Here is a 23,630-nt window from a genome sequence, read left to right as displayed (position 1 = left end):
TGTCCCCATGGCTCCTCATGGCTAACATTGATCCTCATCTCCTGGCGGGGGCGCTAATCAGCCTTCTCCACTGGGAAGACCTCTCCCCTTCCACTGTCCTCAGGAGGGGTATCTCTGCACACCCACCTTTTGCCGGACCAGTCTTCTTTCTCTGACCCCCAGCCTTGCCCACCGCTCAGGGGCCATTTGCCTCCAGAAGGCAGGGCCACCTCTCAGGGTCTCAGGAGCCAGCATCACTCCGACCAGACTCAGGCAGTACCCATCACGGACCTGCTCAGATGTGGCCCCAGAGGGATTTCAGCCAAGATATCTGACCACCTCCACCTGCACCCAGACCCCATCCTGCCCAGCCTGCTGGGGTCTCTGGCCCTGTCACTTATAGGGACCAGGGAGTCACTTACAGCCTGGCTTTCCTTGGCATCGTCCACCTCTGACTGCCTCTGACCTGGGAGGGCAGAGCCGAAGGGAGCTCCAGCCTGGGGGTGGCAGGGCCAGGCTCCCCCATAGTTGTCTCAGTTTCCCCTGAGACAGCTGCGCTGCTCTGTAGTTGCTGGGCTCTTGGCATGTGTGTGCTAGGCACCCCAGGAGTCTCAAAGTGCGCCCCCTTCGGTTCCTGCCTCTGTCCTGGAACATGGAGCTTTAATAACCTATCTACACCACCATCTGTGTCTGGTGTCTGAGCAGGTCCTGCCTTCTATGGGGCAGCCGAAGGCCCCGCCTCTTCCCCTGACTGTCCAGGTCATAGTCCTGCCAGCTGGAGGGGGGGGGCCTGGGTCTGCACTGCCTCCTGCTCCCACCCCCACGTGGATCCAGGCTGCTTGCAGCTGGGGGGCAGGCAGGGGTGAGGAAAGGCCTGGTTGGTGGTCTGAGCTCTCCTTGCACACACGGGAGTGTGTGGCTGGCCCCTGTGGCTCCCTGTGTGCACAGCTGGCCAGGGCTCTGGAGGGTAGCAGGAGGCTCATTCCAGGCCCCCTGACTCCTCGTTGGCACCAGGACTGGTCGTGTCCAGCAGATGGGCAAGACTGAGGCTCTTGCATCCAGCCATCTCAGGGGAGGCCGCTGGGTGGAACCCAGTTCCATCTCCTCCCACCCATTCCCTTGGAGCTGCCTCTTTCTGGGGCTGTATATGCACCAGTATCAGAGTCAGAACTTCTGGGAAGCTGATGAGGTTGCCTGCATATCCTCCCAACCCCCGATCCCTCCCACCCCCCCGGAATAGGAATCTGATTCAGATTGCTGGGAGGGGAGCCAGGGAAGGGCCTCAGAGGGGCATGGGTTAGGCCTGGGCCTGGCTGAGACCCAGGCCAGTTAATGGTGGCATTACAGGTGCATCAGGGGAGGTTCCGAGGTCCCCTTCCTCCCTGGAGTCCATCACACTGAGCCAGAGGCCCCCTCTCATCAGCCATTCTTCTTGTCTTCACCCACTGGTTGGCAGGACACTCGTGTATCCCAGCACACCTGGCCTGGCTCTTCAGTGCCTCCGGGGTGTGAGTGGTGCACAGGGCGTGGGGCTCCAGGAGGGCAGCCCTGCCTGCTTGGGAATGCTTAGGGCCTGGAGTCAGTGTGACTGGCCCTCTGTGGCTTCGGCTGAGCAGGCTGGGGGAGGTGCTCATCTGGGAGGTTCTTGTGGGGCTTTCTCTTGGTAGTGTTGGCTGAGGACTGCTCGCCTGCAGCCCCCCCAGCTCCCGGACTTCCAGGTCCATCTGCAAAACGGACACTCACTGCAGGGAACTCTGACTGGGAGCTTGCTCCCGCCTGTCCAGGAGACCAGGGGCTGGTCTCCACGTGTCCCGATGTCCAGTGCAAGCCAGGCACTCGGTGCCTCTGACTGAGGGAGGGGTGGTGGTGGCACGAATACCTGATGTTTCTGATTTTAAAAATATATATATTTTATTGATTTTTTTACAGAGAGGAGGAGAGAGGGATAGAGAGCTAGAAACATCAATGAGAGAGAAACATCGACCAGCTGCCTCTTGCACACCCCCTACTGGGGATGTGCCCGCAAACAATGTACATGCCCTTGACCGGAATCGAACCTGGGACCTTTCAGTCCACAGACCAACGCTCTACCACTGAGCCAAACTGGTTTTGGCTCTGATTTTCTTTAAATTTAGATTTATGAACTGTGTGTAAACTCCATGCAGCAGGCTTCTCCCAAAGATGTGGGGCCCCTGCCGAAACCGGTTTGGCTCAGTGGATAGAGCATCGGCTTGGGGACTGAAAGGTCCCGGGTTCGATTCTGGTCAAGGGCATGTACATTGGTTGTGGGCATATCCCCAGTAGGGAGTGTGCAAGAGGCAGCTGATCGATGACTCTCTCTGATCGATGTTTCTAACTCTCTGTCTCTCTCCCTTCCTCTCTGTATAAAATCAATAAAATATATTTAAATAAAAAAAATAGTGTCACCCACACAAGTATGGGCCAGGGACACATCCCCGGTAGGGGGCGTGCAAGAGGCAGATGGTCGATGATTCTCTCTCATCGATGTTTCTAACTCCCTATCCCTCTCTCTTCCTCTCTGTAAAAAAATCAATAAAACATATATTTAAGCCGAAGCCGGTTTGGCTCAGTGGTAGAGCATTGGTCTGTGGACTGAAAAGTCCCAGGTTCGATTCTGGTCAAGGGCATGTACATTGGTTGCGGGCACATCCCCAGTAGGGGGTGTGCAAGGGGCAGCTGGTCGATGTTTCTCTCTCATCAACGTTTCTAACTCTCTGTCTCTCTCCCTTCCTCCTCTCTGTGAAATATCAAAATATATTTAAGAAGAAAAAAAAGAAAAAAAAAAGAGAAAAAAAGAATGGGCCAGGGAAGGCATGAAGCAGGTGTCACCTTCTAGTGTCACCCAGTGGGGTCAGTGCACAGCTCATGGGGTCTGGCTTCTCTCATAAGTGTCTTGTTTTCAGCAGTCATCCATGCTGTAGCCAGTGTCAGAGCCTTGTTCCTCTCATGGCTGAACAGCATCTGCACCTTGGCTAACCCTCCTGCACCTGTCATGGTGCCGCCCTGGCTGTGCCCTCACCCAGCCTGTCTTCCAGGAATCCTCGTACCTCGATGAACTCTCCAACGCCTCCATCTTCTCCTCATCTGTGGACTCCCTCTCGGACATCGCGGATACCCCTGACTTCCTGCCCGCCGACAGCCTCAGCCAGGTGCCCACCATCTGGGACGTGAGCACCGGCTCCTCCGCCCAAGACAAGGTCAGTTCACCCTGAGGCCTCCATGCCAGCAGGTGGGTCAGGGCTGTTCAGACACTGACAAGCCTGCTGGTCCAGGGTCCTCACGTTTCCTGTACAGCCCAGACAATGCAAGGGTTTGCGGAGGAAGCTACTATGTTGGGGGCCTTGCCCCTCCTGTGTAAGTGCTGTCATAGCCAGGCACCACCCCTCCTGTGCCTCCAGTGCCCAGTCTCTATGCTCTGCTCTGTGTTGGGCCTGCTGGGGAGATAGGGGTCCCCAGGATATGAGCAAAATGTCATTTCTCCTGGTTCTTACCCAGGATGGTCCTGACCCCAGGGAATACTGGGCCATGTCTGCGGACATCTGTTGTTGTCACAACTGGGGGTGCTCCTGGCACCGAGAGGGTGGGGGCCAGGGATGCTGCTCTCTCCTCCACAGTACTTGGGGCAGCCCCCTACAGAAAATGACTCAGCCCCAACCTCAGCTGTGCTGAGGGGGAAAGATCCTGGGCTTGCTAAACATCAAGTCACGTGACGGGATGGAAAGGTGGCGGGAATCCCTCTGGAGAGGCCATTTAGGGCTGAGGGCTGGAGCAATCATTGGCCAGGAGAGGTGGCAGGAGCAGCTCGTGCAAGGACCCTGTGATGCCCAGCCAGTGTTGCTCAGTGGTTGAGTGTCGACCTATGAACCAGGAGGTCATGGTTTAATTCCCGGGCAGGGCACATGCCCAGTTTTCTGGCTAGGTCCCCATTAGGGGGTGTGCAGGAGGCAGCCAGTCAATCAGTGATTCTCATCATTGATGTTTCTACCTCTCTCCCCCTCTCCCCTTCTCAGTGAAATATATATCTATATCTATAGATAGATAGATACCGTGTTTCCCCGAAAATAAGGCATCCTCCAAAAATAAGACCTAGCACATGGAAAGATAAGACATCCCCTGAAAATAAGCGCAATTTTGTGAGAAAAAATTAATATAAGACACTGTCTTATTTTCGGAGAAACAGGGTAGATATCTATCTATCTATCTATCTATCTATATATATATATTTATATACACACATACACACTAAAGGCCCAGTGTACAAAATTCGTGCAAGGATAGGCCTTTGCAGCCCTGGCTGCCTCATGGCCCCACGGCTCCATCCCCTGCCTGCACCCGCCTTGGCCTGGTGCTACCCGTATGCGGCACCACACGTCCCTAGTTCCCTGGTTCTGCAGAGCCCCCCCACTCTGCCCCAATTGATCACCCCCTGGCCAGTGGCATGGGCCTCCCTCTTTGGGTCAATCGTGGAGCCCCCCAGTTGATTGCCCTGCTGGCCTGGTGCCAATGTGTGTCATAGCATGATAGTCTGGACAGTCATTCTGCTGTTCGGCTGTTCAGTCGATTTGCATATTATACTTATATTGTTATAGATTTATATTTATATTTATATTTTTTTTAGTATATTTTATTGATTTTTTACAGAGGAAGAGTGAGGGAGAGTTAAAAACATCAATGAGAGAGAATCATTGATCAGCTGCCTCTTGCACACCCCCTACTGGGGATGTGCCTGCAACCAAGATACATGCCCTTGGCCGGAATCGAATCCGGGACTTTCAGTCCATAGGCCGACGCTCTATCCACTGAGCCAAACCGGTTTCGGCTAGATTTATATATATATATTTTTAAACATATTTTATTGATTTTTTACAGAGAGGAAGAGAGAGGGATAGAGAGTTAGAAACATCGATGAGAGAGAATCATCGATCAGCTGCCCCCACTGGGGATGTGCCCACAACCAGGTACATGCTCTTGCCCGGAATCGAACCCGGGACCCTTCAGTCCGCAGGCCAACGCTCTATCCACTGAGCCAAACCGGTCCTGGCTAGATTTATATTTTTTAAAAACAGACCCTGTGATAGGAACTAGCTTGATGGACCCCAAGGTCAGTAGTGGGCCCTGTGCCTGGCCAGGTGGGAACCGGGAGATGAGGCCAACCCAGAGCTTTCACAGGTGAGCAAGGTCCCCAAGTATGCCAGGCCCAGGCTCCACCATATGCCCAGGACCAGGCAGTAGGGGCACCAAGCATGGAGCCTGCGGGGGGACAGGGAGTGCCCAGGGCAGCCCAAGGAGGTCCCTGTCTTTGGCAGCTTTGGTAGACAATCCAGGTCCATCTCAGTGTCTGGGTGAAAGGGCCCAGCAGGACAGGGGCATTACTCATGCCTTCCAGGGCCCCTGGGTGGCTTCCAGCTCCCGGGAAGAGGGTGTGAGGGCAGCCGAAACCCAACACGCACAGCATGCAGCGAGCCAGCCCACCCTCCCGGAACCCTGACTCAGCCTTCTGGGAACCTGGCTGAGGCTATTTGTTTTTGTTAGTTTAAAAAAAAAATGGAGAGGGACTTGAGTATAGGTTTCTGACTTCCCTGAAGGCACTTTCACTGATCTTTAGACAAATGAAGGGAAAGGGAGTGGGAGGAAGAGAGAGAGATAAACATTAATGCGAGGGAGAAACATGGGCCGGCTGTCTCCTAAATGTCCCCCAACCAGGGCCAGGAATCAAACCTGCAACCAAAGCCTTTCAGTGCACAGGACCACACTCCCACCAATTGAGCCAGGGCATTTTAGTTTCTTAAAATGAAAACTTTGGCCCTAGCTGGTTTGGCTCAGTGGATAGAGCATTGGCCTGAGAACAGAAGGGTCCCGGGTTCGTTTCTGCTCAAGGGCACATGCCTGGGTTGTGGGCTCAATTCTCAGTAGGGTGCTTGCAGGAGGCAGCCAATCAATGATTCTCTCTCATTGATGTTTCTATGTTATTTGGTGTGTGTGTGTGTGTTTGTGATATATATATGAGAAAACATTGGCCATGGTCTTAGCTTTGAAAAAAACTGGAGTCATAAATTCATTTATCACATTACTGAATCCCCTGGTGATCCTTGTCACTCGTGGTCCAGGACATCCAGCACTCACAGTCATTGGTCTTGAGATAGTGGGGGTCTGTGTGGGGCTGAGGAGAATGGCCACAAATTACTTCCATGAAGCTTGTTTTGTAGCCACATAGTAGGTCTTGGCCACCAGAACTAGCTGGCAGGCAGCAGGAAGGAGGCAGACAGCAGGTCCTAGGCAGAGGCCATGAGGAGGGCATGGGAAACCTGAGTCTAGGCCAGGGGTCCTATCGAGGTGCTTCCTTGGCACATCCAGCCTACAATTTCATGGTCACTCTCCTCTTCATCCCGCCTCCAGTTTCTGCCCACTGGGCCATTTACCGGCCTTGAGGACCCTGTGTCCTCCCTCTCCAGCACCCCACTTCTCGTCAGCTACCAGGTGAGCTGGGCCCTTCCCCAACCCTGCCCACCCCTCCTGGGACTAGGGAGGGCCATTCACACTCAGGCACCTTCTATGTGTCAGACCCTGGGCTGGCTTAGAAGCACGGTCTGCCCATTTTACAGGTGGGAGGTCCTGGGAGGTGCCGTGTTGGGGCAGGGGACAGGTGGGCTCGCTCCCCACCACCCCTGTCCCTGGTCTGGCTGATGGACCAGGCCCCAGCCCCTTGGGGAGACTGGCCGTGCTGGGCGACAGGACTGTCCCCACTATGACGACACCGGCCTTCAGTCTCAGAGTCAGCCAGAAGAGGAGGAGGAGCCGGAGGAGGAGGATGCAGAGGAGCTGGGCCACACGGAGATCTATGCAGACTATGTGCCATCTAAGTGTGAGTGCACAGCCTCCCCTAGCCCCTGAGATGTGGGAGGAGACCCCTGGCGGACACCCCAGCAGGCACCACAGGGGTCCTGCAGGGAGGTGCCCGGTTCCAGGGTCCCTCAAGCAGCGAAGGTGGGCCTGTTAAGGAGGGGTGGCTCTATAATTGTAATCTGAACCTTGCCCAAACCTGAGGTGGCTCAGAGGTTGCAATGGAACATAAGCCCATCTCCTCCCAGCCCAGCATCCTCCCTGCCCAGCCAGGGTGTTATGGGTCTGCCCCCTCTCCTCAGTGCAAAACTCTGATGGGTCCCTTCCCCTAACCCTGCTCTGCTGGCCCCCATCCTGGTCCCTCCCACATACTGGTCCAGCCCAGTAAGACCCTGACCACACCCCTCCAGCCAAGGTCGGGAAGCAGCATCCAGACCGTGTTGTGGAGACCAGCACCCTATCCAGCGTCCCACCACCGGACATCACCTACACCCTTGCCTTGCCTTCCTCGGACAGCGGGGTCCTGTCTGCCTTGCAGCTGGAGGCCATCACCTACGCCTGCCAGGTGACCCGGAGTCTCCCACCAACCCCATCCCTAGTTGGAGGGTCTCAATGCCCCAGCTGACTCTGTACCCCATGGGGGTTTTTTGGTGCCCACCCAACCCATCCCATATGGCAGGGTGTCTCGGGGCCCACCTGACCCCATCCTGCATGGGGGTCCTGATCATTGCACCACACACCCACAGCAACACGAGGTCCTGCTCCCCAGTGGGCAGCGTGCGGGCTTCCTCATTGGCGACGGTGCTGGCGTGGGCAAAGGGCGCACTGTGGCCGGCATCATCCTCGAGAACTACCTGCGGGGCCGCAAGAAGTCCCTGTGGTGAGTGTCCCCCTGCACATGGGGTGGGAGGGGCCGGGGGACGTGGGGGATAGCTGACACCCACCAGCCTGCACCCTCCAGGTTCAGCGTCTCCAACGACCTCAAGTACGATGCCGAACGTGACCTGCGTGACATCAATGCCCCTGACATTGCGGTGCACGCGCTGAGCAAGGTGGGTGGGCGGCCCTCTCCCCCGTCTCCTGGTGAGGGGTGGATCCTGGTGACCCTGCAGACGTGCCTATACCCACTCCTCTCCCCAGATCAAGTATGGTGACAACACTACCTCAGAGGGTGTCCTGTTCGCTACCTACTCCGCCCTGATTGGCGAGAGCCAGGCTGGAGGGCAACATCGCACTCGAATCAGGCAGATCCTGGAATGGTGTGGGGCAGCCTTCGATGGCGTGGTATCCTAGCTCACTGAGGGGTGGGAGGAAGGAGGGGCGGAGTGGGCACCGGAGGGTGGGAGGAGGGGGGAACTGGAGTGGTCAAAGGAGTGGGGGGGGAATGGGTACAGAGGGTGGGACTGGAATGCCTGTGAGAGGACCCTGTGCTTAGGAGGCTCGCCCCAGGGGAGGCTCCCGCTGTGACCACTGCTGTCTGCCCCTCACAGTCTGGCGAGGCCTCCTGGTTCCAGCCCGCAGGACTGTCACCGCAGGCTCTGGGTGGCGGTCGGTAGTGGAAAGGTGCCACCTGGGCAGAGGTGTGGAGTGCGGGCCTCTTCCTCCTCCTGTCCCCACCCCAAGATTTGGGGGTCTCTAACTTTCCCTCCTTCGCTCTCAAAACTTGGATACTCGGTTAACTTTGTCTTCCACTCCTACCCAACTAGAAGAGCAAAGAATCAGAGAGTGGCCACAAGAGCACAATCAGCTTAACATGTCTTTGTTAACTTCTGCAAACACCAATCCCCCAGGCTCACCCCGTAAGTGGGGCACCAGGTGGGAGGCCCTCAGCTTCTGGAGAATTGTGCAAACCCCCTCCCCCGACTACCCTGTACACAGGATCTGGCCCTGGCATGGAGGCCGCTTCCTATGTCCCCTCTGTGCAGCCCTGGGCTGGCTCGATGCTATGGGCAGCCTGTGGGTGCTCATCCTCCTGTGTGCCACCTCCCCCGGTTGTCCTCCGTATGCCATCTCCTGTCGCTGACCTCCCCACCTGAGCCGGTTTGCTTGTCACTGTGCAGCATGCTGCTCTGTCTGTCCTTGCTCAGCCATTTCGCTATCACAGGGGCGTTTTGGGGGTTTCCAGCTTCTGTGTTATATACAGCCCTGTGTGAGCCCCATCCCCCTTCTCATTGTGCCTTGGGTCATTCCAGAGTGGGGTGACCAGCTCTGGTGCTCCTGGTCCCAGTCAGATATGAGAAGAGGGATGTGGGCCCTGTGTGTCCTTTCTGGTCACGTGGGCAAGTGTATGGCTTTACTGGTTAAGTAATGCACAACAGCTGGGTGCCCAAAGAAGCAACAAGGTTATTGGTGCATCCTGGGCACCCGATGACACCTTGCACAGCTGAGGAGAAGGATGGCGTAAAAAGATGTTCAACCCCAGGGGCTGCATGCTCTGCCCCAGACTCACCTTTCCATTTGGATTTCACAAATCCTCTGTCCACCCTTTACATGCACATCATTGTACATGTGCACGCATGTAGACCTTGTTTTTAAAATAGGCTCAGTATAGGCATACGTGTCTGTAACTTTGGTTCTTATATTATAAGTGAAAGTGTAGAAAGTTACAGAGGTAATAGAAGTGAGCCAGCTGGAATGCATAGGCTCAAGGAAGAGGTGACAGAAGCAAAAGAAGGGCCCTTAGCACTCAGGAGAGGGAGAGGCGAAGGTGATGTGCCCGGGGGGAGAAGAGGGCGGCGGGAAGGGAGGTGAGGGCATGCTCCTGAGAGGGAGAGGGCCTGCCTGTAACTCTTCCCCCTTAAACTATTGAGAACCTGCTACATCGTATGACAGTCTGTTTCTTCAGTATATTTTTTGTATATTTTATTGATTTTTTTGCAGAGAGGAAGGGAGAGGGATAGAGAGCCAGAAACATCAATGAGAGAGAATCATCGACCGGCTGCCTCTTGCACACCCCCCACTGGGGACGTGCCCACAACCAAGGCACATGCCCCCGACCGGAATCGAACCCAGGACCCTTCAGTCTGCAGACCGACGTTCTACCCCTGAGCCAAACCGGTTTCGGCAGTTTCTTCAGTATATTTTTTAAATGTGATCAGTGTAGATTTGTGAGGAGTCACAGAGAGAGACCCCAGCTCCCGGTGGGAAGTCACGGCCCACCTCTCTCTTCCAGAAGCTCCTGTCCCCACATCGGTGCCCATATGTGTCAGTGTCGCCTGTAAGCTCTTCAAAAGGCTGTCACACTCATTCCCACCCGCAGCTGTGTGGGGCCCACAGGCTGTTTCTCACTCATTCTGACGGCTTCACACCCCCCAAGGCCCCACCTGTGGTCAGACACACACATACCCTGGGCACCTCGCTGAGCTCCCTGAACCAGGAAGGGGCAGGCTGGGGCGGTCACCTTCCAGAACAGCCCTTAACTCACACCTACCAACGATCGTGTTTGATGAGTGCCACAAAGCCAAGAATGCCAGCTCCACCAAGATGGGCAAGGCCGTGCTGGACCTGCAGAACAAGCTGCCCCTGGCCAGGGTGGTCTATGCCAGTGCCACAGGTGAGGGGGCAGCTGCCAGGGGCAAGGAGGAAGCCTGATCACGTACACACTCCGTGCTGTCTGGCCTGGTGTAGCCAGAGTGGGGTATCACAGGTGCCATCCATTCATTGACCTCGAAACCTGGCCCAAAGGTGGCACTCACTCTCCCTGGGCCAAAGGTAACTTCCATATCTTTGTGGATGCCAACCCCTATCAGGGACTCCCCTCTGCCAACTGGCTCCAGTTCCTTGGCTGTGGGTGCTTTCTTGGGACCTTCAGGTCCCTGGACCTGGTCCTTGGGGCATTTCCAGTGTCATGTCCCTCATCCCCTTCTCCCCCGCAAACCTTGCTGGATTGGACAAGCTGATGGTAACTACCACCTCCAACTCCCCAGGCGCCTCTGAGCCCCGAAACATGATCTACATGAGCCGCCTGGGCATCTGGGGTGAGGGCACACCCTTCCGGACCTTTGATGACTTTCTGCATGCCATCGAGAAGAGGTGAGTGCCCTCCCTGCCTGTGACAGGGGCCGCTGAGAGGTCCACAAGGGGGCTCATCACATGCAGAGGCCTGGCATCAGTGTGCCCAGTCCACATCCGGGCCCACACCTCCAGCAGCCAAAGTGAACTTAACACACAGATCCTGCCCTTTCTCTGTCTGCACTTTCCATCGTTCTAGGAGGAAGAGCCCCTCCCTGCCTTTCCCGCACCACCACCCACCTCAGCCCTGGGGGGTCAGGCAGATGGGAGCAAAGTCCCTGTGCGCCTGTCCCTTCCTTGTCCTCCAGGGCTCAGCTCCAGGGCTTAGCCCTTCCACAGCTCCATCACTTGATGGGACTCAGCATGTGGTCAGGCAACTTTGTCTCCGTCCACAGGGGCGTGGGTGCCATGGAGATCGTGGCCATGGACATGAAGGTCAGCGGCATGTACATTGCGCGCCAGCTCAGCTTCAGTGGTGTGACTTTTCGAATTGAGGAGATCCCGCTGGACCCGACCTTCGAGCGGGTCTATAACCGTGCAGCCCTACTGGTGAGCAGGTGCCCGGGCTCTCTAACTGCAAGGACACATCATGCCTTTCCTCTTGGAATTACATCCCTGTCACCTTCAGCGTCTGTCTTTAAAAACACTACAGGGATTTGTCAGGTTACAGAAAGGCGGAAGCAGCCAGCCCACCTGCCAAGGTCTTTGGCTGGAGCCTAGCAACTCAGTTCTGTTCAAGGCGGGTTTTTTTTTTTTTTTTTTTAAATATATGTTTTCTTGATTTTTTACATAGAGGAAGAGAGAGGGATAGAGAGTTAGAAACATTAATGAGAGAGAAACATCATCAGCTGTCTCTTGCACACCCCCTACTGGGGATTTGCCAGCAATCAAGGTACATGCCCTTGACTGGAATCGAACCCGGGACCCTCAGTCCGCAGGCCAATGCTCTATCCACTGAGCCAAACTGGTTTCGGCCAAGGCGGGATTCTTATGTGACTGTAGTGATGTGGGCACAGGGCTGGGCCCCACCAACCTCCCCATGATGTCATGAGTACTTTGTCTCTAAGCTGTTTCCAGTGTCCACATCTCTGTACACTGTGGCCTGGCCCTCATCTTCACCACCTTCTCCATGTGCGGTGGGCTCCTGTGTCCTCACTGTCACACCTCCATGAGACAAGCCCTGAGCATTGGCTCTGCCCGTGCTGTATCCTTGCCTCAAACCAAGACAGGGTCTCCCGCTCAGCACTGCTGACAGCACCAGGTCATCCTATGTGGGGTCCATCCTGGGTGCTGAGCAGCATTACTGGCTCCCACCCACCCGATGCCAGGAGACCCCCCCTGCCCCCCGCTCCCAGTCATGACAACTACAGATGCCCAGTGCCCCCTGGGAGCAGGATCGCCCAGGGTGAGGGCCCCTGGTCTAAAGTATCCAGAGTATGGTAATTGCCGAAGGAGTGTCCCTCCCCTTCCTGAAATCACCGATGGCACCACGTGTTTGTTTTTTTAACGTTTCTGCCTGTTCAGGTATTGGCAGAGCCTTTGTGTTGCTCTGTGTACAAGCCTCCCCACCCTGGCCCCACATTCCAGAGGGCGGGGCCGGGGGAATCGGACAGTAGTGAGTTGGGCCGCGTGTGCTGTCGTTGCAGTGGGCCGAGGCCCTGAGCGTGTTCCAGCGGGCAGCCGACTGGATCGGCCTGGAGTCCCGCAAGTCCCTGTGGGGCCAGTTCTGGTCGGCTCACCAGCGCTTCTTCAAGTATCTGTGCGTCGCAGCCAAGGTGCACCGGCTGGTGGAACTGGCCCGGGAGGAACTGGCCCGGGACAAGGTGAGTTGGTGGCAGTGGTAGCTGGGCCTCATGGCTGCACCCCAGATGCTTACACTGGTGCCTGAGGGAGTGAGGTGGTGGAACAGGCACCAATATCCATCTCACAGTCACAGACACGCTCAAATGTAGCTGGACTGAGTCCAGGAAGACAAGGGTGAGCTGAGGTCCAAGAGGTTCTGGTCTTGCCTGACCCCAGCTCCCTGCAGCAGGGGGCCGGAGTGGCCTTGCCCTGGACTCTCCGTGTCCAGAACTGGTGGGTCCCCGGAAGAAATAAGACACAGAGTAATGAGGAGGTCTGGAGAGCTGAGGTCAGATGTTAGCTGCGGTGCAGAGTTCCTTCATGGGTCTGAGTGTGTGAGGCCCTGGCAGCCAACGGGACCCAAAGGGAGGCAGGAAGAAGAAACTGAGGCAGGCTGGGTGTCTGACTTCAGGGGGTTCCAAGCGGGCTCACCCCCACCTCATCCCCCACAGTGCGTGGTCATTGGGCTGCAGTCCACAGGCGAGGCCCGGACGCGGGAGGTGCTGGATGAAAGGGATGGGCAGCTTGACTGCTTCGTCTCAGCCGCCGAGTGAGTGATGCAAGCGGGGCGGGCAGGGTGGCCACACCCAGGGAACCCCTCCCGGGCGCGCTGGGCCTCCCCAGCAGTGACCTGTGGCCTGGCCCTGCCCCAGGACTCCACGTGCTGATCCCTGTCCTCGGGCCTCAGGCGCAGCTTAGTTTTAAAGCCACAAAGGTTAGCTGTGGTGACTTGGGGGTCAGAGGGTCTGGTGGAGGGTCCCAAGATTTCAGAATGAAGCTTCCAGGAGCCAGTCCCCCCACTCCTCAAAATTTAGGGACTGGCCTTCAGGGTCCCCCAAGCCTCTCTTCCCAGCCCTTAGTAAGCATGGGTTCCAGTGTGCGCCCCCCTCATTCTGGCTTATCCCCTGGCCCAGCATTCCCTCCTTTCTCCAGGAGCTCCCAGCCCCACAGACCCAGCCCACCTACCCTCATCTTGGGGGTTATCAGATGTGTGCACCCCCTCGTCCCTCAGAGGTAGTCAGCTCCACCCAGACCACCAGCCCCCCTCCCAGTCGTGGCAAAACTGCCCCTTGAGGCGCCCCGCTGTCCTCTGGACCCAATCGCACTCGGCAGACGGGACAGCATGTTCATCTTCATAGTGAGAATAAACGGCTTCTCCTTTCAGGGGCGTCTTTCTGTCACTAATTCAGAAGCACTTTCCTTCAACCAAAAGAAAGCGAGACAGAGGGGCCAAGAGGAAACGTAAGCACCCACCCTGCCTGCAGCTTTGGCTTGTGGCCCTCCTGCTGCCTCTCTCCAGCCCTTCCTTTCTGAGCATCATCCCAGGTCAGCTGGCCACTCCTACTGCTCCCTCCGCTGCACAGGGTGCCCTCCCCACATCCGCCTGCAAAGGTGGACTAGGAAGAGTGAGATCACAGGCAAACCGCAGGGCGGGCAGTGAGCAGAGTGCCCCGACCGCAGGTTCCCAGGTGGGGGCAGCCTCTAGCCACACTGCCTGCTCATGAGTTGTCACGTCCTGGGCCCCAGCCAGAACCCCACAGGATGGAGAAGCAGGGCTGGGCCGAGGTGACCCTGGCTCCTCCCCTGCAGGGCGGCGGAGGGGCCGCGGGGCCAAGGCGTGCAGGCCAGCATACGAGGCAGCCGGTGTGATCCGAATCAGCGATGACAGCAGTACCGAGTCGGATGCTGGCCTGGACAGTGACTTCCACTCCTCCCCCGAATCCCTGGTGGACGATGACGTGGTCATCGTGGATACCATTGGGCTTCCTGCTGACGACCGCGGTGAGACCTGTGACCCACATTTCCCTTCTTTATATGCGGGGAATAGTGCAGAGAGGGGAAGTCAGCACCCCAACTGGTCAGCAGCAAAGCTGGGTTCATACAGACAGTCTGGGGTTAGGGAGAATGTCTGGGCCCCCACACGACCCTGCACCTGGCTATCCCCAAGGCTGGCGGGGACCCCCCCTTTGAGTAGGCTGAGCCCTGTGAGTGGGGTTGTGGGCAGGTCACCTAGCCAGTCCCTCCTGACTCTGTGGCCCCACAGGCCCTCTGTGCCCCTCACAGCGGGACCCCCACGGCCCCGGCATCCAAGAGCAGGTGGAGCGGCTGAAACAGGACCTGCTAGCCAAGGTGCATGTGCTGGGCCGGGAGCTGCCAGTCAACACCCTGGATAAGATCATAGACCAACTGGGGGGCCCTGAGCACGTGGCGGAGGTGAGCTCTGGGCCCCCCACCCTGACTGAGGTTTTGGTGCCCCCTGGTGGCCACTCCAAGTCCCTGCCAACACTGAGGTTGGGGGCAACTACAGGGTCCAGCATGGGGTGGGGGGCAGAAAGTGCCCATCTCCCACGACACCTTGTGTGCCCCTAGGCCTGTGAGTTCTGGGCGCAGTCCTCGGGCCCCAGGCTGGACCCCCACCTCCAGTTTTCCCTGCATGTCCTCCCTCCCCACCCACACTAACTGTGCTCTTTCCTGGGCTGTGCCTCTGGTGCCTCCTCACATCCTGTAGCCCCAGGTGGTTGGTCTCGGCAGAGACGGTGTGCTGGCCCCTCCCCTCACTCACACCGTTCCTTGCCCCTGCCCTGCACAGATGACGGGTAGGAAGGGCCGTGTGGTGTCCAGGCCTGACGGGACTATTGCCTTCGAGTCTCGGGCAGAGCAGGGCCTCTCCATCGACCACGTGAACCTCAGGGAAAAGGAGCGCTTCATGAAAGGGGAAAAGGTGAGGGGGCATGGGGGCTTGGGGGCAGGGTACCCGTGTGCCAGTGCCCATGGGCAGGGAGGAAAAGCTTAAGAGAGGCCCCGGGCAGGGGAGGCACAGTTTTGAGTCCTAAGGGGCTACCTCTGGACCACTAACCACCCTGTCCCTGTTATGGTTGTGCGCATGTGAGTGTGCATGTGTGCCTGAGTGTGTGTGGGGGGTGCATAGAAGCTGCCTCTCACCCCGTCCTGCCTTCGGTCCTGGTGGAAGCCGCCTGAGGAAACAGGGAAAGTGGGCATCGGTGGGCAGCCATTTCCTCCAGGAGTGACCCAGGGATGGTCCACACTCCATTCTAAGCCCATGTGGCCACCTCCCCAGCCCCCAGATGGAAGGTACCTCAACTTGCTGTGTGGGTCACCCTCAGTACATCAGGGTGACCCAGGGCATAGGTGCGTGGGAGAGTTAAGGGAAGACTGCCACCCATCACGCCAACCTGACCCGTCTGCGACCCCCCCAGCTTGTGGCCATCATCTCAGAGGCCTCCAGTTCTGGAGTCTCCCTCCAAGCTGACCGTCGGGTCCAGAACCAGCGGCGCCGGGTCCACATGACACTGGAGCTGCCCTGGAGTGCAGACCGTGCCATCCAGCAGTTTGGTGAGCCCTGCCCCTGCCCAGGATGCCCAGCCTCTTCCTTTTCCCTGCCCCAGGCCAGCCCTCGCCTTGGTCCTGCCCCGCTGGGGCAGCCCCTGAGAGCCCCTCTGTCTGTCTCCAGGCCGGACCCATCGATCCAACCAGGTCTCTGCACCAGAATACATCTTCCTCATCTCAGAGCTGGCTGGGGAGCGCAGGTTCGCCTCCATCGTTGCCAAGCGCCTAGAGAGCCTGGTGAGTGGTAGGCTGGACCAGAGTGAGCTGGGCGAGAGCTGGTGGGGGGGCTGTTGGGGGAGCTCCCCCAGGAGGGGAGTGAGGAAGGGTGTGACAGCTCCCCCTCCCTGGCAGGGGGCTCTGACGCATGGGGACCGCCGCGCCACTGAGTCCCGAGACCTGAGCAAGTACAACTTTGAGAACAAGGTACCCGGGAGGTTGGTGCTTGGAGAGGAGGGGTTCCTGGGACCTAAGCACCACTCTGACCTGGCCTCTCTGCTCAGTACGGCGCCCGGGCTCTCAGCTGCGTCCTCAGCACCATCCTGAGCCAGATGGAGAACAAGGTGCCCCTGCCCCAGAGCTACCCAGGAGGGGACACTGCCTTCTTCCGGGGTGAGCTGGGGTGTGGCACAGAGGCGGGGGGCACCGGGATTGGTAGACTGAATGTGTGTCCAAATATCCCTTTGACACACACCAAAGGGACACTAGTGGCAGAGGGACCTGGGGCGGGCTAGGGCAAGAGGCACGTGTGAAAGCCCTCCCTTTCTGCAGACATGAAGCAAGGCCTGCTGTCGGTTGGCATCGGTGGGCGGGAGTCCAGGTCCGGCTGCCTGGATGTGGAGAAGGGTGAGTGCCCCGCACTTCCAGGGGCTGGGCAGCGAGTGGGTGGCGTTGACGCGGCGGCCTGAGGTCCTCCTGCCCCCGCAGACTGCTCCATCACCAAGTTCCTCAACCGCATCCTGGGGCTGGAGGTGCACAAGCAGAACGCGCTGTTCCAGTACTTCTCCGACACCTTCGACCACCTCATTGAGGTGGACAAGAAGGAGGGAAAATACGACATGGGCATCCTGGGTGAGTGTCACCAGGGGAGAGGGAAGGGCCTAAAGGAACCGACAGCCAGCACCCCACGCACCAGGCCCTCGCCAAGAACACCAAGGGCCAAGGGAGCCTCGTACCAATAATGCTTCTATTCATAACATTTACAGAGAGCACAGACCCCTGCTTTCCTTAACTGCCCCCAGAACAGCTGTGCAGGGAGGGGTCCTGAGGGGTTCATTGGGCCAGGCTGACTCTGCTGGGGAACCTCTCCCTCTGCGGGGCACCTGAGAACTTGGGGTTGGTGCCCCCCAAAGCCCAGAGCCAGAGCCAGCTGAGCAGCACGAGGCCCCGCCCTCCCGGGGGCGCCGTCTCACCTGGTGTCCTCCCCCCAGACCTGGCCCCAGGCATCGAGGAGATCTACGAGGAGAGCCAGCAGGTGTTCCTGGCCCCCGGACACCCGCAGGACGGGCAGGTCATCTTCTACAAGGTGAGCAGACACCGCCGCCCCTGCCCCCGGCCCGCGCCCCTGCCCCCATCCTTAACACCCACGTGCCTGGCAGATCACTGTGGACCGTGGCCTGAAGTGGGAGGAGGCATACACCAGGTCACTGGAGCTGACAGGCCCCCATGATGGCTTCTATCTCTCCTACAAGGTGGGCAGACCTGGGGGCAGCACCCCAGGCTTGGGGAAAGGGGGACAGTGCTAGAAGCAGGGTACGGCGGGGGTTGGGGGGGGCAGCTTCCAGCCTCATCCCCTCCCCAGCACACCCACCATGGGAACCCCCACCTGGGCCGTGTGCCTGTTTGCCCCCAACCTCACAAGACCCCCCCGCCCAGGCTCGTGGCAACAAACCCAGCTGCCTCCTGGCTGAGCACAACCACAGCAATCTCTTCACCTTGTATAAGCCCAACATCGGCCGGCAGAGTCAGCTGGAGTCCTTCGACAGCCTGTGCCGGAAGTTCCACCGGGTAGGGATGGGGACGGGGGAGGAGGCAGGCAGGAAGGCCCCAGGATGCGCATGTCCCTGGGCTTATGTGTCCCTATTGTGTCCCGCTGTGACCCTTCCCTGCTGGGGCTTCTGCAGCCCCAGGCCTGCCCTCTGTGCGCAGCCCAGCTGGCCACAGGAGGGGGCTGCCAGACTTGAGATGGGCCAGCCTGGGGTGCTCCAAGCTTCATTTTCCCCAGCATTATTGTGAACTAGAAGTGTGGACGGGTCTCTCACGACTGTCCCCCTAGGTGACGGCGGAGGAGGCCAGGGAGCTCTGGGAGAGTAACTACACCCTGTCACTGAAGCACTGCAGCCACACTTCGTGGTGAGGACCCGGGTTGGACTGAGTGGGAGGGGGCACACTGCATTAGACAGTCCTGCCCCATTTTCTCGGGGCAGCTCTGCTAGGGATGGTCCCACACACCACACAGGGGAAGGGGCCCTTTGGGCATGTGGGGCATCCAAGGACCCCCAAGAGTTGGCATTTACAGAAACGAGCTGAGCTAGAATGGGGGAGGAGCCTGCAGGTTATCATGGGTAGGTGTGGAGGGCACTGAGTGTCTGAGCTGCCCTGCCTGCCTGCCACACAGGAACCGGCAATGCCGGCTGGTGCAGGAAGGCAGGGACTGTGTGCAGGGCCTGAGGCTGCGGCACCACTACATGCTGTGCGGGGCACTGTTGCGCGTGTGGGGCCGCATCGCTGCTGTCATGGCTGATGTCACCAGCAGCAGCTACCTGCAGATTGTTCGCCTCAAGACCAAGGACAAGAAGAAGCAAGTTGGTGAGTGAGTGGGCGAGCCAGTGGAAAAGGGGATTATGGGGATTGGTGGTCTCTGCACCAGAGGCCTGACCTGCCGTCCCCATACGCCCTGCAGGCATCAAGATCCCAGAGGGCTGTGTGCCCCGTGTGCTTCAGGAGCTGCAACACATGGACGCAGACGTGAAGCGCAAGAAAGCGCATGGCCAGGGCTTCCCTGTGCCGTCACCCGCCCTGTGCCCACTGGCACTGCCCTGTGGTCCTGGAGAGGTCCTGGACCTCACGTACAGCCCACCAGCCCAGGTCTTCCCACCACCCTCGCCCTTCGCCTTTCCACTGCCCCAGGACCCTGCGCCCACTCTGCTCCTGGGTACCCCGGATGCTCCAGCTGACCCTGCTACCCTCGTGCACGAGGGCTGCGACATCAACTTCAAGGAGGTGCTAGAGGACATGCTGCGTTCTCTCAATGCTGTGCCGCCCCCAGAGCCCCCTGGCCCCCTGGGAGGCGGTGCAGGGGTGCCAGGGGGTGTGGGGGGGCCCGAGCGGCAAAGCGTCATCCAGTTCAGCCCCCCCTTTCCCAATTCCTAGGCCTGAGCTGTGCCCCAGCCAGGTGTTCTTCCTGGATGAAACTTCTCTGTAATACACCACATCTACACAGATACGGTCTAGTACCAAAGTGGGTGGTGAGCAGGGCTCCGGTCCTGCCAACTACTGAAAGGAAGGGGGGCTCGGGTGCCCCTCATCCAGCTAAACAAGGCCTCCACTGCAGTGCCTTCCTGGTCGGTGCCTGGGCAGATCCGAGATGCTGCCACCCTGCCCAATGCGGCAGCAGGTGTGTATGTCCCACTCAGGGCTCGGGCAGGGCCTGGGGGTGGAGCTGCCCTCTATGTGCCTCTCCCATCCTGCCCTCCAGGCCTGGGTGGGGCTCCCCTCCCCAGCCCCCCTTTTCAGGCCTAGTAACGCCGGAACCCCTGAAATACACAAAACTGGGTGGCCCCTAAGAGCTGGAAACTCAGGAAACCCCCAGTTCTCAGGGCCTTGTCTCTGGGAGGTTGTGGGAGGCAGACCCCCCATTAATATATGCAATTCCCCCCCTACCTGCTCTCTGCTCCCTAAATTATTGCCCAGTGCCTCTGCCAGACCTCAGAATCTTTCTGGGAGCTGGAGGGGTGGGCAGCCCCTCGTTTCTATGTGTATTTATAATTCAGTGTATATATGTAAAAATATCTTTTTTAAAATATATGTGCCTTTTCACTACTTCCTAGGCTGTCTGCTCCTCTGGCCCACAGGGTGGTAAGGAGGGAAGGTGGGGGTCGGGGGGGGGGGGGTGCCTGGTCCCACTTTGGGCAATGAGTTCAGGGATGGCTACCATCTGCGAGGCAGAGTTTGTGTGGAACTGGACTGTTCTTTGCCCAGACACTCCCCACTGGGTCATTGCTTTCAGTCACAAGGGCTCATCCCACTCACTGGCCTTGTGGATGACAAGCCAGGCAGGAGAAATACACCCACGCACCAGGGCCGCTGCCCACTGTGGTCCGGCGCCAGCGCAAGTCAGCTGCCTTTGGACCAGCTGAGCCAGGCTCGTGATGTCTCGGACCAGACACTGCCTCCTGCCCACTAGAGATGAAGCCCACTGGGACCCTCATAGTGGCGATACCAGTTCCCAAGGCTTTGGCCCTTTCCCCCAGGGTTTCCTTCCAGCAGGCAGGGCAGCCCAGAGACACGAGGCCTCAGGAGCTGGGACTGGTCTTGAAGGCAGGAATGGATGCCAGGCCCCTCCTTGGAGCTGTGGGGAGCACATCAAGCTTCTGGTCCAGGGGCAGGGGACTGCCCCCAGCCAAGAAGCTGACAAGGGGCAGAAAGCACCTCCTTCTGCAGGTCCCCACCTACTGCAGGCCTTCCGAAGCTATCGGAAGATGGGGGCCCAGTCACTGTCCAGCAATACTACTCCACACCAGCTGGCCTCAAATTATTCCCCATTTTAGCGAGGACGACTGTGGACTACTCCCAGATTACACCAAATGAGGACCATGAGCAGACTTGGGTGCCCTGGTTCAGGGTCCATACAACGAGGCCAGACTGTTGAGCAGGCCCTGCCCAGCGTGACTCTGAGCCAGGAGTAACTTGGCGGATGTTGTGCTCCAGGTGCCTGCCTCCCGCACCCCCCCACCTTGGCCCACTTGAGAAGACCACTGCCCTGGGCAGGCCTTAAGAGAGACCTCAGACATGGCTCTGGGCCAGGACTAGCACCAGTTAAGAATTATCAGCTCTGCCAGTGCCTAAGGGTGGGGCTGTCAAGATTAGAAGCAGGGCTGCAGGGTGAATGCAGTCATCCGAACCTCAAGGGAACTCCACCCCATGACCTCCCAGGGAGACAGAAGCACCAAGCCAGCCAATTTGTATGTTTTATTCCCACAAGGCAGCCAGGGGTGGAGTGCGGAGCTGCGAGCCAGGCCGGGCCCAGGGGCCTTCCTCCGGCAGAGGTGCACGCCGGGTTCTCGGGTCTGCCCCACCAGCAGGCTGGTTTTTAGACAGACTGTCATGAGTGCCGGGTGGAAGGCTCGGGGCGCAGGCGGTGGGCTCAGATGTGGGGGTGCACACTTGTGGAGCTAAAGGTAGCAGGGCAGGTCCTTCTCTATGACCTGTGGGAGAGGCAGGGTCAGAACATCTCTTCCCAAGGCACCACTCCCAGCAGGCTCCCTGGAAAGGCACCTACCTGGGGCTCTTCCATGGGACCATACCGCTTCACCACACAACCGTTCTTGTCAATGAGGAACTGCCGAGACACGGGGTTTTAGCAGAGGAGGCCCCCGTGGGGCCCCTGCCAGAGGGCTGGGGGCAAGCCAGCAGCCCCCACCTGCTGCCCCATTAGGGTCAGGCTTAAGGCCTCTTGGGATAGGGATAGTCCTGGCCTATTCTGTCCCCCAAAACCCTTCCTTACCTTGGTGAAGTTCCATTTGATGGCACTAAAAAAAAGCAAGAAGTCATGAGGAAACCCCATGGAAACTGCAGCCTCCCCTCCTCAGCCCCTGGGGAACCATCCTGCCCTGCCCTCTCCTCCCCCCACTTACTTTCCCAGGATGCCCCTCCCCTTGGGCTGGGCTTTCATCCACTTCCACAGAGGGTGGGCATCATCTCCGTTCACACAGATCTTGCTATACATATCGAATTTGACATTATAGCCAGCAGCGAACTCTTTGATCTCTGCATTAGTCCCTGGCTCCTGTGGCAAGTAAAGAAAGGTACCCGGGTCAGTGTGTGTGTGTGGGGGGGGGGGGGGGGGGCGGGGAAGGGGAGAGGGGGAGCGTGTATCCCATTTTAGTCCTCCCTTCCACGGGCAGACCTTCTCCCCACGCACCTGCCTCCCGAACTGGTTGCAAGGGAAAGCCAGGATCCGTAAACCGCACTCAGCATATCGGGCGTGCAGGTCGACAAGCTGAGTGTAGTTTACGTCTGTTTTGCCTCATTGTGAGGCCACGTTGGTGACGATGCACACGAAGCCCCTGGAGGTGGGATGGGGTGGTCAGAGTTGGTGACCTTCCCTCTGCCTCCCCCACCAGGCAGGTAGGTACCCACCGGTACTTGTCCAGGTTAACCGTGCGCCCGTCGATGTCCTTGGCTGAGAAATCGTGCATTGACTGAGCACAGCGCCAGTCATCACGGGAGGCGCACTGCAAGACACAGACCCGGGAGCAGCTGAGCGGCTGGGGCACCTCGAGGCCCGAAGGCCCCGGCCAACTCGTCCAACCAGGTCCCCACCAGGTCCCCACCGCAGGAGATCCCAGGTGGATCCCTGCTGACACTGGACCCTGGGGCAAGAAAAAGGCAAGAGCTCCTCCTCCTCAAAGGTGCAGGCAACCTGCGCGCGCAGGGCACATTTAACTGCAGACTCCAGGGCGCAGGGAGGGTTGGGGATCGCACCAAGTGCCCCAGCGGGCAGGGGACACCACCACCTTGTGTGGGGGGGCCCCCCGCGCGCACCGGATCTGGATACAGGTCACAACTGCTACTCTTCCAGGAACGGGGCTCCTTCTGCCGGGGGCGCGTCCTCCTGCGATCGCAAGCTGGAGCCTTCCGACGCCCGAGGGCGCGCCGCCGCCGCCGCCGTCTTTGCCGCCGCCTGCTCGGCAACCGGCGCCGCTGCCTGCAGCGACCCCGGGAGCCGGCGGCTGCGCGGCCCATGCCAGCCCTTCGGACGCTCCTGTGCCCACCAAGTGCGGCATCCGGGGACAAAGGGCCGGTAGCTAGGACTCCGGCCGCCCCTCTGTGACGCCACCGCGCAGTGTCCCGGGGCGTACAGGGAGGGGGAGGGGCGGTGTCGCCCCGAGGCGCGTGACCCCGGATTAACCAGCCAAGGGGGCTCCCCCACTCTCCGGGCCCCAGCCTGGGGCCAGTGGCCTAGAGGCCCCCCGCTGTCTCGACGCAGCGGCCCGAAGGCCCCGACCGCTCAGCCCTTCACATCTGGCCAAGACCCCCAGCCATGACCCTGCCTGTACCCTAGCCCGCGCGCTACCCACGGTCCCCACGGCCGCCCGCCTGCGCCCCGCCAGCGAGCTCCCACCCAAGGTCGCCGTGGCCCTGCGCGCCACGGTGGAGGCCGCGCGCCCGCCCTAACGGCCCGCCGGCCCGGCCGCCGGCACCGCACTCACCATGGTGCTGGCCACGCCGGGCACGGCAAGAGCACCACACAGAAGTGCTGGCTTCAGCAGGCGGCACAGGCGGCTGAAGCTCATCTCTGCGGCGGCGGGGGCACCCCGGAGGCAGCAGCTCCTCCCCTCGCCGAGCCGACCAATGGACGCGCGCCGGCG

General features: G+C 59.1%; 2 protein-coding genes across 12 annotated transcripts in view; one reads left to right on the top strand and one right to left on the bottom strand.

Annotated features, from left to right (window-relative positions):
* Positions 1–19,734, top strand: part of SBNO2 (strawberry notch homolog 2) — a 53,340-nt gene extending 33,606 nt beyond the window's left edge. For 5 of the 11 annotated variants that reach the window (XM_045576744.1, XM_045576738.1, XM_045576739.1 and 2 more), the window contains 28 exons: positions 3,036–3,197; positions 6,355–6,477; positions 6,766–6,862; positions 7,251–7,405; positions 7,587–7,720; positions 7,802–7,892; positions 7,981–8,123; positions 10,275–10,393; positions 10,767–10,872; positions 11,247–11,400; positions 12,498–12,674; positions 13,146–13,243; positions 13,859–13,935; positions 14,284–14,475; positions 14,738–14,907; positions 15,284–15,415; positions 15,912–16,047; positions 16,166–16,278; positions 16,393–16,464; positions 16,542–16,650; positions 16,810–16,884; positions 16,966–17,109; positions 17,391–17,563; positions 17,637–17,729; positions 17,914–18,045; positions 18,314–18,390; positions 18,656–18,846; positions 18,941–19,734. In XM_045576744.1, coding sequence (XP_045432700.1) covers positions 3,036–3,197; positions 6,355–6,477; positions 6,766–6,862; positions 7,251–7,405; positions 7,587–7,720; positions 7,802–7,892; positions 7,981–8,123; positions 10,275–10,393; positions 10,767–10,872; positions 11,247–11,400; positions 12,498–12,674; positions 13,146–13,243; positions 13,859–13,935; positions 14,284–14,475; positions 14,738–14,907; positions 15,284–15,415; positions 15,912–16,047; positions 16,166–16,278; positions 16,393–16,464; positions 16,542–16,650; positions 16,810–16,884; positions 16,966–17,109; positions 17,391–17,563; positions 17,637–17,729; positions 17,914–18,045; positions 18,314–18,390; positions 18,656–18,846; positions 18,941–19,410 — 3,915 coding nt within the window. In that variant the 3' untranslated portion in view covers positions 19,411–19,734. The remainder of the gene's footprint in view (positions 1–3,035; positions 3,198–6,354; positions 6,478–6,765; positions 6,863–7,250; positions 7,406–7,586; positions 7,721–7,801; positions 7,893–7,980; positions 8,124–10,274; positions 10,394–10,766; positions 10,873–11,246; positions 11,401–12,497; positions 12,675–13,145; positions 13,244–13,858; positions 13,936–14,283; positions 14,476–14,737; positions 14,908–15,283; positions 15,416–15,911; positions 16,048–16,165; positions 16,279–16,392; positions 16,465–16,541; positions 16,651–16,809; positions 16,885–16,965; positions 17,110–17,390; positions 17,564–17,636; positions 17,730–17,913; positions 18,046–18,313; positions 18,391–18,655; positions 18,847–18,940) is intronic. The other 6 variants (XM_045576741.1, XM_045576747.1, XM_045576742.1 and 3 more) reach the window with 5 other exon arrangements.
* A 1,480-nt stretch (positions 19,735–21,214) lies between these two features.
* Positions 21,215–23,630, bottom strand: GPX4 (glutathione peroxidase 4). Its single transcript, XM_036425182.1, has 7 exons — positions 23,472–23,630; positions 22,399–22,493; positions 22,181–22,325; positions 21,894–22,045; positions 21,764–21,788; positions 21,539–21,598; positions 21,215–21,464 (listed from the first exon to the last, which is right to left on the bottom strand). The coding sequence occupies exons 1-7, from the start codon at positions 23,553–23,555 to the stop codon at positions 21,432–21,434; spliced, it is 594 nt and encodes a 197-aa protein (XP_036281075.1). The 5' UTR covers positions 23,556–23,630; the 3' UTR covers positions 21,215–21,431.

The sequence above is a fragment of the Pipistrellus kuhlii genome, unplaced genomic scaffold (assembly GCF_014108245.1).
Source record: "Pipistrellus kuhlii isolate mPipKuh1 unplaced genomic scaffold, mPipKuh1.p scaffold_m20_p_8, whole genome shotgun sequence".
Taxonomy (NCBI): Eukaryota; Metazoa; Chordata; class Mammalia; order Chiroptera; family Vespertilionidae; genus Pipistrellus; species Pipistrellus kuhlii.
Note: the sequence above shows the minus strand (reverse complement) of the source record. Positions and strands in the feature narration are given on the sequence as shown.